The 21,121-nt window shown below is 47.9% G+C and overlaps 1 protein-coding gene across 2 annotated transcripts in view; it reads left to right on the top strand.

Moving 5' to 3' along the window:
* Positions 1 to 21,121, top strand: part of hmcn1 (hemicentin 1) — a 677,622-nt gene that overhangs the window by 62,197 nt on the left and 594,304 nt on the right. For both annotated transcript variants that reach the window (XM_038794621.1, XM_038794624.1), the window contains exon 2: positions 7,758 to 7,828. In XM_038794621.1, coding sequence (XP_038650549.1) covers positions 7,758 to 7,828 — 71 coding nt within the window. The remainder of the gene's footprint in view (positions 1 to 7,757; positions 7,829 to 21,121) is intronic.

Raw genomic sequence — 21,121 nt, 5'->3', positions numbered from 1 at the left:
GCATCCTTGTCCTGTGCTAGACTCAGCTTGATTCAGTTCAAGGCAGTCCACAGGGCCCATATAACGGTAGCCCGGATGAGTAGGTTCTTCGAGGAGGTGGAGGACAGATGTGGACGGTGTGGGGGTAGCCCGGCCAACCACGTTCATATGTTTTGGGCATGTCCGAAACTGAGGGAATTCTGGCAGGGATTTGCAGATGTTATGTCAGAAGTCCTGGAAGGTAGGGTAACTCCGAGTCCAGAATTAGCAATATTTGGGGTGTCGGAGGATCCAGGGGCAAAGGGGGGAGGGGGGCCGATATCCTGGCCTTCTCCTCCCTGGTAGCCTGGAGACGGATCTTGCTGAGATGGAGGGACTCGGAGCCCCCAAAATCAGGAGTGTGGGTCAGCGATATGGTCGGGTTTCTCAGTCTGGAGACAATCAAGTTCGCTTTGAGAGGATCAATACAGGGATTCGCCCGGAGTTGGCAGCCATTCATCGATTTCTTTAACAAAAATTGAACGTCCACAGTAAGAGGGGAAAAGGAAAAGGGGTGGGGGAGGAAAACAGGAGGCAAGGTAATGTTAAATAAGGACATGGAGCTAGTATACGGGTAATTGGGGACAGGGTGGGAGAAGTGTCTTATTGTTTGTTCTTTTAGGGGGTATTTTGTGCGTAGACCCGCGCGGTTGTTTTAGAAATGTCAACATGTTAAATTGTGACAATTACAAATGCTTCAATAACATATATTCTATACAAAAAAAAAAGAATGTTCACCAGGATGTTGTCTGGTCCCGGGGGTGTTGGCTATGAGAAGAGTGTGAATAAACTAGGATTATTTTCACTGGAAAGACGGAGGCTGAGGGGAGACCTGATCGAAGTTTACAAAGTTATGAGAGGCATAGACAAGGTGGATAACCAAAGGCTTTTTCCAAGGGTGGAAGTGTCAATTATAAGGAGCCACAGGTTCAAGGTGAGAGGGGGACAGTTTACGGGAGATGTGCGGGGTAGGTTTTTCACACACAGAGTGATGGGTGCCTGGAACATGCTGCCAGAGGATGTGGTGGAAGCAGGCACATTAGCAACATTTAAGATGTATGGATGGGTACATGAATCGGGAGGAAATAGAGGGATACAGACTGAGTAAGGGCAGAATGATTAGTTTTTAGTTAGGGCATCATGATCGCCACCGGCCTGGAGGGCCAAAGGGCCTGTTCCTGTGCAGTAATTTTCTTTGTTCGTGTGACGCAATCCAATCACCATGCTGCGCCTGAAAAGCAGTTCGCCACAGCGATGCATGGCCAATAAAAGTCGGGGGACCCCGCTCCTGGGATCTACCCAGCTCGCAACACCTCGTGAGATCCAACGCAATATTGCGAGACATTGCGATTTAAATCACGCCCATTGTGGGTGGGAACACTTTTCGGCAAATCTGCATATTAGAGCGAGACAGCTCTTCAAAACGGGGCTATGTGTGTTCCGCGCGGAGTCCTTGTACAACGTGAACCCCATTTGAATAGCCCTGTATTTCTTGGCGCTGTAAGCGCCGGGGAACACGTGGCTAAACGTGCTTGCTATGAGACTTTGTTCCCATTTAGTTGAATCGATCCATGATCCATCGGGCTTCCTCACTGGCCAAATCAGTGCATTATTAGTTGAGGCTACTGATCGAAGTACGCCCTGCTCTAATAAGCTCTCTATTATTTTCGCAATTTCTCCCTCTGCCTCTTGGGGAAATCTGTATTGTCGTTTAGGTCTAGGGTCAGGTCCTGTAATTTGAACCAATCCAGTCATTCTGCCGCAGTCGTGCCTGTGACTGGCAAATGCTGATCTGTTGTCTTTCAAAACTGCCTAACCTGTTTGTCCGTGCTGAGCATGGTTGGATCAAAGCAATACTCTGCGACTGCGCTAATCCTATTTTCATACTTACCTACTATGAGCGTTGCGGGGGCTCTTTCTGATCTTGTCATTCGCCAGACACACTGATTGACTGGATCGAACGATAGGCTGTGTGCATTCATAAAATCAATTCCCAATATGTGCTCTGCCGTGTGGGACAGATCAACTAAAACAACGGGGTGTTTGGTGGTGATGGTCCCTAGCTGAATGGGTACAGGGGCTGTAATGTGTCCCTGCTGTGAGTGGCCTGTAAAGCCGATGAGTGTGATTGTGATTGTGGCTGTAGTGGGCCACATTTCTTTTTGAAATGTGTTGGAGGCATTTACGTTTGTGTGGGACCCTCCTATGTCCCGTAGAAATTCGATGGGCTGTCCCCGAATCTTAGCTGTGACTACCGGTCGTCCGGACCTGTCCCAAAGGGTGTCATAGACCCAAGTGGGGGAGCCCGAACACCGTCAGTCGGTGCCGTTCACATCGCCTTGAACGGTGCTGACGCTATGTATAGGCTTGGACCTATTGCGGTTCAGAGTGCCTGTCTGTAGGCCTCTCTGCGATTTCTGTGGGGCATTGCACTCCCGTGCAAAGTGTCCCAGTTGTCCACAGTTATAGCATTCCTGCGACTTCTGTGGGGGACTGTTCTGTCCCTCATTTACCCAGGCGGGGTTTTGGTGTGCTCTTACTGCCTGAATGTCTACATCAGCTTGACCCTCCTCGGGCTTTTGAAATGTTGCTTTGCCTTGAACAGATTGCTCCCAAGCGCGGGACAATCTCTTAAGTACCCACTTTTCATTATGGGCCTCTTCTGTGGGGTCATAGTTAGAGCAGGCTTTCTGTCCTGCCTCTATGGCGTGGGAGATAAGGGTGCGGGTCCATTTGGCCATGTTATCTGGGGCCAAACGAGCGCGTTCTAAGTCTCCGAAAACTGCAGTAAAGTGAATCCACAGCCGTCCTGCAAACGCTGTGGGGTGCTCGGTCTTTTTCTACCTACATCGGTTCAGGCATTCAACGGGGTCTCCTCTATTATACTCGTATCGCTGTATGCATTTGCTCTAGGGTTCCTCCTCCAACGTTCTGTGGGTCGGGAAGGGCTGCTACCACAGACGTGTCTAAACACAAAACCATGAGCTTAACATGCTCTCTTTCATCCAGGCCGTACATGGTCGCCTGCTGTTTGACCGTCGCAAAGAAATGGTGGGAGTCTGAAGTAGGGAGGAACGCTGCGACTTTTTAGCACATGTCCCATAATTGGGTCACGGTTAAGGGGGTGGTATAAGTGATCTCGGGTGTGCCGTCTACGGTTGCTTTCCTTTGGGTGGTGACTGGGTTCATTGGTGCTGGTGCTATCTGTTCTGTTGGGGGTTGGGGCGCTTTCCTTTTCTGCTGTGTTTCTAGCGCACATGTTCCCTGAACATATCACTGGGTTGTGTCCTGCAATTCCTGCCAATCGGGGCCGCCTTCCTCATCTAGTTGCTTCCCAAATGTGGTTTGGAACCCATTTTGAACAGAAAGCAGAGATTGCAGCTCCGCAATCTGCTTCCTACATTTCGCGTGGTCCACTGTGCTTTGCCTTTGCTCAGTGGTGGCAGCATGGAGTGCTCTTAAAGCTGCCTTCAGGTCGCTGCATTGCTTTTGCAAAGCCTCTACCTGCTTCTTGGTTTCCTCTCTTACCAGAACTGCGCGCTGCACATCCTGATAGGCATTTTCGTATTGTGTTTGGGAGCTGCTTAAGTGCGCCAGACAAGACTGGTGTGCCCTCTTGGCATCATCCACCTCTACATCTTTTGCTGCAAGCCTCCTTCCTAACTCCATGTTCTCTCTTTCTATGATGTGGAGATGCCGGCGTTGGACTGGGGTGAGCACAGTAAGAAGTCTTACAACACCAGGTTAAAGTCCAACAGGTTTGTTTCAAACACGAGCTTTCGGAGCACGGCTCCTTCTTCAGGTGAATGTCTATATGCGCGATCTTCCTGGAGATCCTCTCCACTTTGAGCCGGCAGTTTGCGGTGTCAATGGTAGCCATGATGTGGAGATGCCGGCGTTGGACTGGGGTGAGCACAGTAAGAAGTCTTACAACACCAGGTTAAAGTCCAACAGGTTTGTTTCAAACACGAGCTTTCGGAGCACGGCTCCTTCTTCAGGTGAATGTGAATTCACCTGAAGAAGGAGCCGTGCTCCGAAAGCTCGTGTTTGAAACAAACCTGTTGGACTTTAACCTGGTGTTGTAAGACTTCTTACTGTGCTCTCTTTCTATGTCACTGACATCCGCTTTACTCATGCGATGTCTTTCCTCTAAATCTGCACGGAGCATCCTGACGATCTCCTCTGTGCCTCGCAATTGTGCCAAACAGGACACGATTGCCATCGGCTTACGTGCTTTACCTAGATTCCTATTGTGAATTGCGCTCAGGTCCTCCCACCAAGTATGTCCTATACTCCCGGGCCTGTTTCCTCATTCGAACAGAATTCGCTCCAAAGGAGCCATCTTTCGCTTTGAGGTACTTTCTGATCTCTTTTTCCCAAACGGGACATGTTCCTACTCTGCTGCTGGTCGCTGCGACCATGAATTCCTGGGGGTGAAAGAGGCATTCCATTGCCTGCATGGCCATCTTAATGCTCTCTCTTAAATTTAGAACAAGGGATGCTAAGGTGGTGATATAAAATACGGGTACGGCTTTCGCTAATTTCCGAAGTATAAACTCCCGACAGTTTGTCGCTACAAAATCTCTCGGTTTTACCTTATAACCCTGTTAGTTACGCATGCAAAAACACACTTCCGAATTGTGAGGATTGATGTGAGCTACTTAAACACTTGTGGTTTTTCCTTTTCCCAATCGGATTTCTGATTCAAATTGCTGGGTTCTCTCGGAGTGGGGGGTGCCACTTCTAGTCGAGTCCTGTCAGAGTTCGCCACTAAATGTTGCTCGTTCTGGTGAGTGTGCTTTACACTCAATTGGCTCTGTTTTATTCATTAGCTCTAGAGTCACCAGGTATCCTTATGATACCGCCACGAGGTTCAAGTTCAGATCAATGACTCAATACACCAGTTCGTAAGGTTCAATCAAACACATTTATTATTACACAGTAAATCAATACTCATGTAACTAATACTAACGGACTAAACTATTCCTACCACTATAAGCCAATACTTATCTTCGATAAGGGAACACACTGGATCAGGGAACAATGGCCTCTTGTTCTGTCCTGAGACTGCAGGCTTCCCAGTTGGTATGGGCTAAGGGGTCAGGAGTGTCTATTCTCGTAGCCTGCGTTGGTTGACACTTACTTGTCGGTGTAGCTGTTGGCCAGGCCTCTCCTCACGTTCAAGTTCTTCGAGAGCTGCTGCAAAGGTGTTCTGCTGAGAGGGCCGGCTAAGAGAGAGAGCTGGGCTTGGGATCTGTCCTTTATAGGTCACAGGTGCTTTGCGCCCATCTGGGTGGACCCTATACCTGCTTGCAATCGATTGGACCTCATGAATTCCCCAATACTGGGGCTGTTTCCCGATCGCTGGGCGGTTCTTGGGGCTGTTTGTAACTTATTGTCCGGGACTCCTGCTGGCGCCTAAGAGTCTGGCTTGACCTTTGTTATTCTCGATTGTGTCCATTGTGCCCGGGAATCACCGGGAATCGCTCAATTAGTATGCAAACTTGTTAGTTTCAGTGCTGTCTGGTTTCTTTGCAGACAGAATACACAGGAAGATTCTGCAGCCTGCCTGTTTTCCTTACATTGTCCTGTTTTCCCTGCATGCATTTCAATTCTCCATTTTGTGTCGGGCAGGGCCTGTCAAATTTAGCCTTAAGTGTTTTAGCTGTTAAACGGCATCTAATTGGGAGTGAATTTTGAGCACGTGGGAGTAGAATGATTGGAAAGAGAGAAGGTAAGTGTCAGACCATATTCAAGATGCGGCTCGATATAGCACTTGGGGAGAATGGGATCAAAGGCTATGCGGATAAAGCAGGATTAGACTATTGAGTTGGATAATCAGCCATGATCATGATGAATGGCGGAACAGGCTCGAAGGGCCAAAAGGCGGCCTCCTGCTCCTATTTTCTCTGTATCTATGAAACCATTGTTTTGAAGCTCACGCAATTTTACATTGCACCCACTGATCAGTTTCTGATTTGATGAAGGAGCTACGCTCTGAAAGCTTGAGGTTCCAAATAAACCTGTTGGACTTTAACCTGGTGTTGTGAGACTTCTTACAGTCTCTGATTTGGAATGGGATGGATAGGTCACTGGTACCGAAGTAAGTCTTAAGAGTGGTGGGCGAAATTGGGGCCACTTTATGGGTGGCCAGGGGAAAGCTCAGGGAAACACTTCCCTTAAGAGGCCAGAAGTATCCCTACTTATTGCTTGATTGAATTAGAAGGTCTGGGTGTCCCGTTGAGTAGGCCATATAAAGTTGCCCAGGTGGGATGATGATGGACAGGAATTGAGCAGGTAGTAAGTCTCTTTGCATGGTTATTGAACTGTGCGCCTGGTCAGCCTACACTTGCCACCCAGTGTATCACAGCCAGCCCAGCTGGCCTGATGAGCAGCAAGGTTTTATTAGTGAGCCCTTTCAGCGAGTAAAATTACTACTGTGGAAATCTGTGCAGTCAATTGTAAGAAGCTTAACAGTGCTTTACACTTTCGTCCTTCGCTGAAAGCTGGACTGGAGTGGAGATCACACCAGATATGCAAGGTATAAAGTTGCCTTTTCTTTTACAGACTGACCCATGTGTGTGGAATTTTACAGCAGGCTGAAGAATGCAGGCTGTGTGTTCGCTGCTAAGTACTGTAATTCAATCACTCTTGACAAATTATCTTTTCCAAAACCCAGGGTGTCTTTGTCCAATAAAGCTACCTAATAAAATAGCAAACATGAACACTTCCATTTCCTGTCAAGTCCATTGCCTGCTTAGTGTGAAACATGATGCACTTGGTCTCTGCTGGACAGGACTGAGCCAAAGGGCCAGACAGTCTGTTGATGTAGATGGATGAGGCTGTGGAAAATGATAACATTTGTTACCGCCTGATCCTTACTCTGTGCTGTGGAACAGCTGATATCAATTGGGTTTGGCAAAAGTGTGCTTTGTAGAGTTAGCAATGAAAGACAGCTTTAGAACGTCAGATAATTCATTTTCCGGGACTGTACAAGATTTCATACATGGAAAACCTGTCTGTAAAGTCAGCTTGTAGCTTTTTGCAGGAAATATTAATTTTCAGTATTCAGCACTGACATAATATTTGCTATCCGGAATTATAGTTTAATATTTAGAATATATCTGAGGCTGCGCTCCTTCCTCTTTTACAGCTAATTACTTTACATCTTTACATACAGCAATTCATGTATGAATGAGAGCGGTATGTATGAGAGCAGTGCGTTTATCCATTTAATAATCTTTATTGTCACAAGTACGCTTACATTAACACTGCAATGAAGTTAGTGTGAAAAGCCCCGTGTCGCCACATTCCGGCGCCTGTTCGGGTACACGGAGGAAAATTCAGAATGTCCAATTTTACCTAACATCACGTCTTTCAGGCCTTGTGGGAGGAAACCGGAGCACCTGGAGGAAACCCACGCAGACACAGGGAGAACGTACAGACTGCGCAAGGACAGTGACCCAAGCCGGGAATCAAACCTGGGACCCTGGCGCTGTGAAGCAACAGTTCTAACCACTGTGCTACCATACTGCCCATTTATTTGTAATTGGTATTAATTCATTCATTTTCTAGGAAGGAAAAGAAAACTATTCTCCAGTAATGTACCTGGAATTAAATTCATGCTGAAATGTAGATAAACTGGGGTTTCATTCAAGGGTGGCATTAATAATGCTCACATGGATCAAAATGGTTCCCTCTGATTTTATTTCAAATTTAAACTCTCTTTTTTTCTACAGAGGTTGGCCCAGTCACCATTACGACAGATCCAAAGAAATTTCAATATGAACTCCGGGAACTATATGTACAGGTAAGATTAAAAATTACTAAAACTTAACAACAGCCAACATTAGAATTTGATCTGAAATGCATCATTGGGTGCACGGATTCAAGCACCGAGTGTAAAAACAACTTAAGTCATAATTTTTTATAACGATTAGTAACACAGCATAAAAAGATCAAATGGAGATCCAGACTGGATAACTGCTGTGCAAACAGCTCATAATTGCTTTAACTCAAGTTCCAGACTATATTAAAATAGCATCAGACATTTGATTTACCTTTCGAAGAACAAAGAACAATACAGCTCAGGAACAGGCCCTTGGCCTCCAAGCCTATACCAGTCATGATACCAACTGTGGCCAAATCCCTCAGCACCTCCTTGTGCTGTATCCCTCTATACCCATTGTATCCATGTATTTGTCGATATGCCTTTTGAATATATCTGCTTCCACAAACTCTCCTGGCAACATGTTCCAGGCACTCACCATCCTCTGCTTTAGAAACCTGCCTCGCACATTTCTTCACATTTCTAAACTTTGCCCCAGGGACCTTAAACCTATGTCCGCCGGTTACTGACTCCTCCATCCTGGGAAAGAGCGCCTGCCCTTATAATCTTGTAGACCTCTTATCAGGTCACCCCCTCATCCTCTGTTGTTTTAATGAAAACAGTCGAGTCTATTCAGCCTCCCCGCATAGCTAATACCCTCCAGACCAGGCAACATCCTGATAAACCTTCTCTGCACCCTCTTCAAAGCCTCTAAATCCTTCTGGTGGTGTGGCAACCAGAATTGTGGGCAATATTCCAAGTGTGGCCTTACCAAGGTTCTATACAACTGTAGCATGACTTGCCAGTTTTTATACTCTATGCCCTGTCCAATAAAGGCAAGCATTCTGTATGCCTTTTTTTTCTTTTTTTGAAATGTTTTTTATTGAGTTTTCATATTTTATATCCTACAAATTATTAGAGAAAAAAAAAACACACAAAAATTATATTGTATATTTACAGGTAAGCATCTTCATAATAACAACTGTGGCCGCCCCCTTTAGCCGGCATACGTATTTTACAATCCCCAATATGGCCGAGGCACATGTTTATAGGCAATTATTTACAGTTTGGTTTTGGGCCTTAGCTAGCCATCAAACCCCCATAACGAACCCGTAGCACCCCCCCCCCCCCCCGGCTACCTTCCCCCGATTCCCGTCCATTTTCCCCTGATTCTTGGCCACCCAACTATTCTTCCTCTTGTTCGTTGGCCACAAACAGGTCCCGGGACAATTGCATGAATGGCTCCCACGTTCTGTGGAAGCCGTCGTCTGACCCTCGGATGGCGAATTTGATTTTCTCCATTTGGAGAGATTCCGAGAGGTCGGACAGCCAGTCTGCAGCTCTGGGCGGTGCTGCTGACCGCCAGCCAAACAGGATTCTACGGCAGGCGATCAGGGAGGCAAAGGCAAGGGTGTCCGCCCTCCTCCCCAGGATTAGATCTGGCTGGTCTGAAACCCCGAAGACCGCCACTATCGGGCATGGCTCCACCCTTACCCCCACCACTTTGGACATAGCCTCGAAGAAGGCTGTCCAATACTCCACAAGTCTGAGGCAAGACCAGAACATGTGGGCGTGGTTGGCCGGGCCTCTCTGGCACCGTTCACATCTGTCCTCCACCTCCGGGAAGAACCTACTCATACGGTTTCTCGTTAAGTGGGCTCTATGTACCACTTTTAGTTGCGACAGGCTGAGCCTTGCGCACGTGGAGGTGGAGTTGACCCTATGCAGTGCTTCGCTCCAGAGTCCCCACCCTATCTCAATCCCCAGGTCGTCCTCCCATTTCATTCTTGTTGCGTCCAGTACGGTGTCGTCCCTTTCTACCAGTCGGTCATACATGTCGCTACAGTTCCCTTTCTCTCGGATACTTGCGTCCAGTAGGTCTTCCAGTAGTGTCTGTCGTGGCGGTTGTGGGTACGTCCTTGTCTCCTTTCGTAGGAAGTTTTTGAGCTGTAGGTACCGTAGCTCGTTCCCCCCGGCTAGCCGAAATTTCACTGTCAGTTCATCCAGTGTTGCGATCCTGTCGTCCGTGTATAGGTCCCTGACTGTCAGTGTCCCCCCGTCCTGCCTCCACCTTTTGAAGGTGGCGTCAGTCAGTGCTGGTGTGAACCTATGGTTGTTGCAGATGGGAGCCTTGTCCGACGTTTTGGTCAGGCCAAATTGCTGCCGCAGTTGGTTCCAGGATTGGAGGGTGGCTGTCACCACTGGGCTGCTGGAGTGTTTTTTGGGTGGGGATGGGAGTGCTGCCATGGCGAGGGCCCGGAGGGAGGTCCCCATGCAGGAGGCCTCCTCCGCACGCACCCACTCGGCTTCTGGCTCCTGGATCCATCCCCTTACTCGCTCGGCTGTTGCCGCCCAGTGGTAGAATTGTAGGTTTGGGAGGGCTAGCCCCCCCCCCCCCCCCCCCCACCCCCCTGGATTTTGTTTTTTGTAGGACCTTCTTTGGGATCCTAGCATTTTCTGTATGCCTTCTTGACTACCGTGTCCAGTTGTGTTGCCACTTTCAAAAATCTGTGGATCAGCACGCTCAGATCTCTCTGACTTTGTATATTCCGAAGAATTTTGCCATTTACTGTATATTTCCGCTCTGTTAGATCTACCAAAATGCATTATCTGACATTTGTCCGGATGAAACTCCATTTGCCATTACTCTGCCCAAGTCTCCAACCTGCTATCTATGTCCTGCTGTATTCTCTGACAATCTTCAACACTTTCTGCCACTTCGCCAACCTTGGTGTCATCCGCAAACTTACTAATCAGGCCAGCTACATTTTCCTCCAAATCGTTTGTGTATACTACAAACCACAGATGCCCCAGCACCGGTCCCTGTGGAACACCACTAGCCATAACCTTCCATTCAGAAAAACACCCTTCTCCTGCTATCCTTTGCCTTCTGTGACTGAGCTAGTTTTGTATCCATCTCATCACGTCACCTATGATCCTGTGCGACTTCACCTTTTGCACCAGTCTGCCATGAAGCACCTTGTCAAAGGCTTTACTGAAGTCCATGTAAACCACATCCACCGCCCTCCCCTCATCAATCATCTTTGTCACCTCCTCAAAGAACTCGATCAAATTAGTGAGGCACAACCTCCTCTTCACAAAACCATGCTGTCAATCGTTAATGAGCCCATTTGTTTCCAAATGGGTATAAATTCTGGCCCTGAGAATTCTCTCCAATAATTTACTTACTACCGACGTGAGGCTCACCGGCCTATAGTTTCCAGGATTATCCCTGCTACCTGTCTTAAACAGTGGTACCACATTAACTATTTTCCAGTCCTCTGGGATCTCACCCGTCGCCAATGAGGATACAAAGATGTCAGTCAAGGCCCCAGCAATTTCCTCCCTTCCCTCATTTATTCTGGAGTAAATCCCGTCCAGCCCAGGAGACTTATCTACCTTAATATCTTTTAAAAGACCCAACACCACCTCCTTTTTGATGTCAACATGACCCAGACTGTCCACACATTCTACCCAAGAATCATCTTTCACAAAGTCCTTTTCTTTGGTGAACACTGATGGAAAGTACTCATTTAGTAGCTCCCTCATTTCCTCTGGCTCAACACATAGATTTCCCCCACTGTTCTTAAGTGGTCCAATCCTTTTCCTGTCCACCATGGAATTCATATTCCATATGAATAAAAAGCTTTGGGATTCACCTTAATCCTACTTGCCAAGGACTTTCATGACCCCTCCTAGCCCTCCTAATTTCCCACTTAAGTATCTTCTACTTTCTTCTCACTCTCAAGGGTTTCGACTGTCCCCACCCTTCCAAACCGTACAAAAGCCTCCTTTTTCTTTTTGACAAGGTTCACCATATCCCTCGTTATCCAAGGCTTCCCATACTTACCCTTTGTTCTCTCAGGAGCCTGACTTTCCTGAATCTTAATCAACTGTCGCTTGAAAGACTCCCACATTTCCGATGTTGATTTACCCTCCAACAGCCGACCCAATCAGAATTCTTCAAATCCTGTCTAATGTTATTGTAATTTTCCTTTCCGCAGCTTAGCACCTTAATGCGAGGGTTACCCTCATCCCTATCCAAAGTACCCTAAACTTACTGCATTTTGGTCACTACTCCCAAAATGTTCCCCTACTGAAACCTCAACCACCTGTCTGGGCTAATACCCCAATACCAGGTCCAGTGCTGCCCTATCCCAAGTTGGACTACTACATATAGCATTAAGAAGCCTTCCTGGATACACCTTACAAACTCTGCCCCATCCAAGTTCCTAGCACTAAATGAGTTCCAGTCAATATAGGGAAATTAAAATCCCCTACCACAACAGTCCTGTTACTTTTGCACCTATCCAAAATCTCTCTCTCTATCTGGCAGTTGGGGGGCCTGTAATAAATGGCCAACATTGTGATTGTCCCCTTCCTGTTCCTGAGCATACCCAGATTGCCTCATTGTATGAGCCCTCCGAGGTGTCCTGTACGGCTATAATATTCTCCTTAACCAGTAATGTTACTTCCCCACCTCTTTCTCTCCAGAAGCATCTATACCCTCCAACGTTCAGCTGCCAATCCTGCCCTTCCTTTAACCATGCTTTCTGTGATAGACAGAACATCAAAATTCCAAGTGCTAAGTGCTAATTGAGTACTTTAAGTTTATCTGTCTTACCTGCTATACTTCTGGCATTGAAACAAATACACTTCAAACCACTGCGTTTGAGCAGATAGGGTGATGTTGTTCTCTTATTTCAACTTCAGTTATTACACCTTCTAACCTAGCGTTCTGGTTCCACACCCCCCTCCCCCCGCCATACTAGTTTAAATCCTCCTGAGTGACTCTGGCAAAACCTCCCAGCCAGGATATTGGTGCCCCTCCAGTTTAGATGCACGCCGTCCTTCTTGTACAGGTCCCACCTACACCAGAAGAGATCCCAATGGTCCAGGAATCTGAAACCCTCCCTCCAACACCATCAGTTTAGCCACGTGTTTCGCTGCATATCCTCCTATTTCTAGCCTCGCTGGCTGCTGTTTAACTTCAAATCTGGTTATTGCAATTGCCTCTTTAACACAGAACTCTTTGTTAACTCGCCCTTGAAATCTTCTGAACAATACTTTGGTCTCTGTTCACTTAACTCCAGTCATCTTAAATATTGGTACAGTCTAAAGGCTATGTTGCACTCGGTGTGGATCTGTGCGAGCGAGCTGGTTAGATCACTGGAGAGGCTGAAATTAGGATTCACACCAGGCGCCGATCGATTTCTGATCTAACCAGCCCGCTCCTGTTAGCGGGTTCTAGATCCTGCCTAAATGTGGTGAGGTTCCAATAAAAAATTGAGAGCTATCTCCATTTCATTAATGAAATGGACGCCCTAGCTAACGGCCTCCCGAGATCTAACCAGCTCCCCAGTGGGAGGTCACGCGAGCACCCTTTAGCACACCTATTTCAATACTGAAAGCTAGTGCAATGGCTGGTGTGGGGATCGGAAGGGGTGAATAGCCATTTTTGTTACAGGGCATGCAGCCGCGGGGCACCGGAGCTGCAGGCAGGGGGTGGGCCGGGTAGGGGATTTGGGGGGGGGGGGGGGGGGGGGGGGCCAGGTTGGCGAGCAGGGCGGCATCAGTGGGAGGTCACCCCTGGGCTGGGGATTAAGGGGCTCAGCACCCACGGGCCCTACAGGCCAACCCCAGATTATGTATACCCATAACAGGGGCAACTTCAGCTACTGCCTGGGCAGATTCAAACACCGCCAGGGCAGATTCCTGTCTGTAATATGGTGCAGGTCACTTGAATTCTCTCTGACTGCACAGCTGAAGGCTATTGCTAATAGGGAATTGGACTTGTTAATTATATGAGCACTTCACAGCTTTTGAGTGGCATTTCAGGGGTACACTTGCCATGTCGCAGGCAAGTGCTATTGCCTAACCCAATCAAACTGAGGCCTGGACACTTTGGCCTAAAACCGAAGGGGTCAGCCCGGAGGTGTCAACACTAGGAGGGGTCAACACCTTAGAGGCAGCAGCCAACAATCAAACAAAGAGCTGGGCTTCAGCACTGGGGACATCCTCACGGTCAGCGGGTGAGTGTGTGTGGATTGGAGAGAGTACCCCAGCCTGGTCCTCGTAATGTTGGTAAGACGTACGTAATGCCATCAGGGACGCCAAAAGGCAGTACTGGATCAAACTAGAGTCTCAGGCCAATGACACAAACCCAAGATGTCTATGGCAGGGATTAAAAGAGATTACAGGCTACAAAGCAAGACCAGGCGGAATCTCTGGGGCATTCCTCCCCAATGAACTGAACAAGTCCTATACCCGCTTTGAACAGACAGCGATTACATCAGTGCCACCCGCCCCAGCAGCCCTGGACACACCCATACCCACAATTACAGCTTCAGAGATAAGAGCTGTCTTCTTGAAAGTGAACCCTTGGAAAGCGATGGACCCTGATGGAGTCCCTGGACGAGAACTGCACAGACCAACTGGAGAGTGTATTCGCAGATATCTTCAACACCTCACTTCTCCACTCCAAGGTACCCACCTCTTTCAAGAAAACCACCATAATACCAGTACCAAAGAAGAATATGGTAGCATGCCTCAAAGAATACTGACTGGTGGCCCTATCATGAAATGCTTTGAGCGGCTAGCCATGAGATGGATCAACATCAGCCTCCCAGACAGTCTCGATCTATTGCAGTTCACCTATCACCGCAGCAACCGGTCCACAGCAGATGCTATCTCCCTGGCTCTACAATCAACACTCGAACACCTCGACAACAAGGACACCTACATGAAAAATGAAAATCGCTTATTGTCACGAGTAGGCTTCAAATGAAGTTACTGTGAAAAGCCCCTAGTCGCCACATTCCGGCACCTGTTCGGGGAGGCTGTTGCGGGAATCGAACCCTGCAGCTGGCCTGCTTGGTCTGCCTTCAAAGCCAGCGATTTAGCCCTGTGCTAAACAGCCCCTTCAGACTGTTGTTCATGGACTACAGCTCCACCTTCAACACCATTATCCCAACAAGTCTAATAATCAAACTCTGCAATCTTGGACTTGGCCCCTCCTTTTCCAGCTGGATCCTTGACTTCCTCACCAACAGACTGCAATCTGTCAGGATAGATAACAGCACCTCCTGCACAATAGGCCTCAATGCCAGGGCCCCGCACGGATGTGTGCTCAGTCCCCTACTATACTCCCTATACACACATGACTGTGTGGCAAGATATAACGCCGATTCGATCTATAAATTTGTGGATGATATGACTGTGGTGGGTAGTATCTCAAACAACGACCAATCAAACTACAGAAGGGAGATAGATCACTTGGATGCATGGTGTACCGAAAACAACCTCTTTCTAAATGTCGGAAATACCAAGGAACTGATCATCGACTTGAGGAAGGATAGCACAACCTGACCCCCCTGAAGTGGAGATGGTCGATAGCTTTACGTTCCTGGGGGGGTCACCATCACCAACAGTCTGTCCTGGTCCACTCACGTTGATGCAACAGCCAAGAAAGCTCAACATCTCTACTTCCTACAGAAGACAAAGAAATTCCGCATGTCTGCATCGACTCTCTCAAACTTCTACAGATGTGCGATAGAGAGCATCCTATCCGGCTGCATCACAGCTTGGTATGGCAACTTCTCGGCCCAAGATCACAAGAAACTGCAGAGTGTGGTGAACTCAGCCTAGCGCATCACACAAGCTTGCCACCCCCACATTGATTCTGTCTCCACCTCCTGCTGGCTCAGGAAGGCCGGCAGCATTGTCAGAGACCCCTCACACCCAGGCGTTCCCCTCTTCCAGACCCTTCCATCAGGCAGAAGATACAGAAGTCTGATGACCCGCACATCCAGACATAGGAACAGCTTCTTCCCCACCGCTATTGGACTCCTCACTTCCCCTTGGGCTGATCTGTTCCCTGTAAGAACACTATTCATAATGCCGTATGCTGCCCTTGCTCATGTATTTGCTTTGCTTGGCCCTTGATCCGCACTGTAACCAATCACTATTTGTCTATGTACTTTGTCGATTATTCCTTTTGTCTACTGCGTAAGTTCCCTTGGCCGTAGAAAAATACTTTTCCCTGTACTTCGGTACATGTGACACTCAATGGGCGAAATTCTCCGACCCCCACGACGGGTCGGAGAATAGCGGGAGGGCCTTCCCGACATTTTTCCCGCCCTCCCGCTATTCCCCCCCCCCCCCCCCCCCCCCCCCCGCCCAACTCCCGACACGAATCGCTGCCGCCGTTTTTTTACGGCCGGCAGCGATTCACAGCTGTTCGATGGGCCCAAGTCCCAGCCCTTTACGCTGTTTTTACGAACGGCAAACAGACCTGGTCTGGCCGTTCGTAAAAACGGCGGGAAGAACTCGCTTTTATAACCATGGCATCGATTGGCACGGCAGTACCACGGCTGTGCCAAGGGTGCCATGGGCCCGCGATTGGTGGGCACCGATCGCGGGCAGCGGGCCCGATGCCCGCGCACTATTTGTTCTTCCGCCGCCCCGCAGTATCCATTCGCGGGGCGGCTGAGGGGCATCCCGGCCCGCGCATGCGCGGGTTTCGCGCAAATACGCGATGACGTCATCCGCGCATGCGCGGGTTGGAGTCTTCCAATCCGCGCATGCGCGGCTGACGTCATATGACGCGTCACCCGGCGCTAACTCCGGCAAGCGGGTTTAACGAAATTCGTTAAGCCCGCGATGCCGGAGCTTGCGGCGTCGGGCTGCTAGCCCCGACCGGGGACCAGAATCGGTTCCCGGTCGGGAAGGGGCGCGCTGGCGTCAAACCCGCCCGGGTTTGACGCCAGCCTTACGATTTCTCCCGTTTTGGGAGAATCGCGCCCAATGTTCCCGGCCATGGTCAGGGGTCCCTGCAGTGGCCTAAGGTTGTGTGCAGGGCGGGGTCCCCCAGCCCAGCCAGCTCTTTGGCACCCTGGTTTATGGTGGGAGACGGGCATGGACACTGCTGCTGGGCATTGGGGGGGGGGGGTTCTGCTGGTGGGTGCCAGGATGTGCCTGTGCACAGGTGCAATATTCTGCATCAGGAGGTGGGGGTGGTGCTGGTGTGGTATGTGGCACCAGCTGCTGACTAATTGTGGGGCAAGGTCTGGGGGGGAGGCAGGTCTGGGGAGTGGCAGGCAGGACCGATGTCAACCTGACCTGTGTGGGGTAGAGGTCATCAAGCTTCCTGCTATGGACTGCAGTCCTCCTCCTGACGCAGCCTGAACTGATGGCCACTGCCTCGTAGGCGGCACTGGCAGACCTGTGGCTGATCACTGAACAGGGTGGCCCATCCCGAATCCACGGCGTCCAGCTGCCCGGTCCGGTCGGCATTTCTGAAGCGTGGCACAGGTCTCCGAGTTGGCATGGCTGTGTGCTGTCTGGAGTGTATTCGGAGGGAGCAGTTTATGTGCTGCTCCCCCTTGTTAGTGGGAGCTGACGGGCGCGGTCCAGATGAATCAGCTGGTGGGACAGCCATTTCTGCTGTGAAGCCCAAGGGGGACCATTTCTGACCCTAATTGACGTTCGAGATACTGGTCGTGGTCTTGCCGGGTCATCCGTCAGGAAGCACCTGGCAAGTCGATAAGACATAGGAGAATTTAGTGCTTAGCCGTATCTCACATTGACTGCAGTGGGACCGGAGAATTTCACTGCCGTGAATGGACGGAGAGTACTGCCCCTGAACTCTATTTCTCTTTCCACAGATGCTGCCAGGCCTGCTGAATTTTTCTCGCACTTTCTATTTTTACTATGAAGGTGATACATATTCTGTTTGGTAGATATGTGCTGCGTATGTTACATTATGAAATAGGATTCTGTAGTTTCCACAGGCTTCAAAGAGACATAGATAGAATGCAGAGCTGGGCTGAGAAGTGGCAGATGGAGTTTAACCCTGACAAGTGTGAGGTTGTCCATTTTGGAAGGACAAATCTGAATGCGGAATACAGGGTTAATGGTAGGGTTCTTGGCAATGTGGAGGAGCAGAGAGATCTTGGGGTCTATGTTCATAGTTCTTTGAAAGTTGCCACTCAAGTGGATAGAGCTGTGAAGAAGGCCTATGGTGTGTTAGCGTTCATTAGCAGAGGGATTGAATTTAAGAGCCGTGAGGTGATGATGCAGCTGTACAAAACATTGGTCAGGCCACATTTGGAGTACTGTGTGCAGTTCTGGTCACCTCATTTTAGGAAGGATGTGGAAGCTTTGGAAAAGGTGCAAAGGAGATTTACCAGGATGTTGCCTGGAATGGAGAGTAGGTCATACGAGGAAAGGTTGAGGGTGCTAGGCCTTTTCTCATTAGAACGGAGAAGGATGAGGGGCGACTTGATAGAGGTTTATAAGATGATCAGGGGAATAGATAGAGTAGACAGTCAGAGACTTTTTCCCCGGGTGGAACACACCATTACAAGGGGACATAAATTTAAGATAAATGGTGGAAGATATAGAGGGGATGTCAGAGGTAGGTTCTTTACCCAGAGAGTAGTGGGGGCATGGAATGCACTGCCTGTGGTAGTAGTTGAGTCGGAAAAGTTAGGGACCTTCAAGCGGCTATTGGATAGGTACTTGGATTAGGGTAGAATAATGGAGTGTAGGTTAACTTCTTAAGGGCAGCACGGTAGCATTGTGGAAAGCACAATTGCTTCACAGCTCCAGGGTCCCAAGTTCGATTTCGACTTGGGTCACTGTCTGTGTGGAGTCTGCACATCCTCCCCGTGACTGCGTGGGTTTCCTCCGGGTACTCCGGTTTCCTCCCACAGTCCAAAGATGTGCAGGTTGGGTGGATTGGCCATGAAAAATTGTCCAAAATTCTATGATTAACCTAGGACAAAAGTTCGGCGCAACATCGTGGGCCGAAGGGCCTGTTCTGTGCTGTATTTCTCTATTTCCATACTCCATTAGAATTTCTGGAATATTCAGTGCTTGAAGACCATCATTTTTGTTTTGCAGAGTGCTCCCTACTGCAGACATTTAATTGGATTACTTCTCTTTTCTGTCTACCTGACATTTTTGTAACATGTAAAGTGAGGAAGTAGGTAACTGTTTAAGTTCAAGGTTCAAATAAAACACCAAATTTGCACAATTCACACAATTAAATGATTAATATTGTCTTGACATATTTAATAACAGCCAATAAAAATTATGTGCAGCTTGGCTCCCCTCCACCTTTATGATTTGGCTGAATACAATTTGGTGTAGCACGTTTTATAACTGGGTTAATAATTGGAACTAGGGAAGAACGTAAATCCCACACTACTGCTCCTCTTCACTGACTTGTAGCCTCTGGAGGGCTGGGCTAGGTTCAACTGTGATAGTCCTTGTGTGAAATAATAGCATTTACTATCCAGGTTCATCAATGAAGAATGGCTTCTTAAGCAAAGTACTGTAAAGTTTCCTTCCGCAGAATTGTAGCTCAGCTTAGAGCAGGACAAGAACAGAAAATTGGAGGGAAAAGTTGAAGTTGACAAAATCACCACCATATTTTCTGTTTTCCGTCACCTGTTTTGATGGGGAAAAAGAAACGGGTGTACTAATTTCGGGACGCTCAAGTCACTAGTACAAGAAACCATGACTCCTAATTACTCTAAATTTTTATGTCGCGATTAGATCAGTTAGACCAGCTTTTCCCTGATCTCCTTGTCATCAAAATAATGCTGATATATTAAAATGAATATTGAAGCCCGTAGCTCTGAAACTCCCTCAACCAAACACCTCTGCCTCTCAGAATCCCTTATTTATTTTAAGACCCTCTTAAAATCCGCTTCTTTGAACGTTCTTTTATACACTATATCTAATATCTCCTCCTTTAGCTAGGTGTCAATTTCCATCTCATTATGGCCCCACCAGTGCTATGGGGTGTTTTCTTCATCAAAGGTCCTATATAAATGCAAGGATTGTTGCTGTCAAGAATGTCTGAAGGTGGTATAATCTGGAGACTGGTAGGGTGAACGGGGATGAGTGAGCAGTGAGGACAATGTAAATGGAACTGACCTGATTGTGGGTCTTGTTGACCACAGCAAAGGGGAGTCCTCAGGAAAAAGGAGCACATTTTAGAGGCTCTGAAATGAATGAAATGAAATGAAAATCGCTTATTGTCACGAGTAGGCTTCAAATTAAGTTACTGTGAAAAGCCCCTAGTCGCCACATTCCAGCACCTGTTCGGGGAGGCTGGTACGGGAATTGAACCATGCTGCTGGCCTGCCTCGGTCTGCTTTCAAAGCCAGCGATTTAGCCCTGTGCTAAACCAGCCCCTGCTCTGGTGTGGAAAGCAGAATCATCAAAGTAAATGCATGTTTTGTTCTCTTCAAAGTAAAAGAATTGTTGTACATACCATTCGCTTAATTTACAAATCCAAGTCCTCTGTAGCTACATGTTTTTACATGTCTTGGTTGTTCTTAGTTATTTGGTTTTTGTAAACAAGTGTGCCAGATGCTAACATATGGGCCAATTTGGCTTGGTGTTGTAATGGTTAAGACACTTGTTTCACACACAATAATTGTGATTTTGAGTCCCAACAAAGATGGACTTCAGGCCTTCTAGCTCTGTATGTCCTGTTATATGGATTTGTCCATGACTAAAGTAGGAGCATAGGTAGGAATTGCTATTTCCTGTGGTCTTTACAGAAGCCTATTCATTCTTGAAAGAGCACTGATAGCAGCAAAGAAAATCTCAGCCTGGTTTCCTGATGATAGGTAGATTGATGGCAGCATGGAGCTCAAAGTGGGAAGAAAAATAAAAGACCGTTATTTAGAAAGAGAAATGCAGTTTTCATTTTTTTTTCTAACTTAATGTGTGCTTGAATAGACAGTTTTGTGCTAGAACAGCGGGAAGAAATTAACCAGTGACTGTAGTACTGATCTACAAACACTAGTCAGTTCCCCTCTCCTCCATACGATACACTTCTCTGCCAAGGATGAATGACACAAGTGAATACATTCTTTCCATGTAATTGAAGTTGCCTTCATAACTTTCTGTCTGTCTGCAGTCTTCCCTATGAACTCTTGCTGGGAAAGTCAACTGCTGCATTTCTGTGTTGGCCTCTGTGATTAAGGAGGGCAATTCAGCAACCCTCGAACTGTCACATTGCTAATGATGTTGGAGATGCAGGAAATGTTACTTCTTAAAGGGGGGAGTAGATGTTGGAATGATTTTCAGCTGGTGCTTGAGGGCTTTTTGTTCTTGCCAAATACTGTTGCTAATGGGGAAGAGGACAATTTGCAGCCAGCATTCCATTCATTTTGATATAGCTATCTTGATTCCAGATGTGCCCTTCTGTTGAGCCTGAAAGCCATGTTGTGTATCAATTGATACATTATTAGG

The sequence above is a fragment of the Scyliorhinus canicula genome, chromosome 4 (genome assembly GCF_902713615.1).
Source record: "Scyliorhinus canicula chromosome 4, sScyCan1.1, whole genome shotgun sequence".
In the NCBI taxonomy this organism is placed as follows: Eukaryota; Metazoa; Chordata; class Chondrichthyes; order Carcharhiniformes; family Scyliorhinidae; genus Scyliorhinus; species Scyliorhinus canicula.
This window is presented reverse-complemented; position numbering and strand designations above follow the sequence as displayed.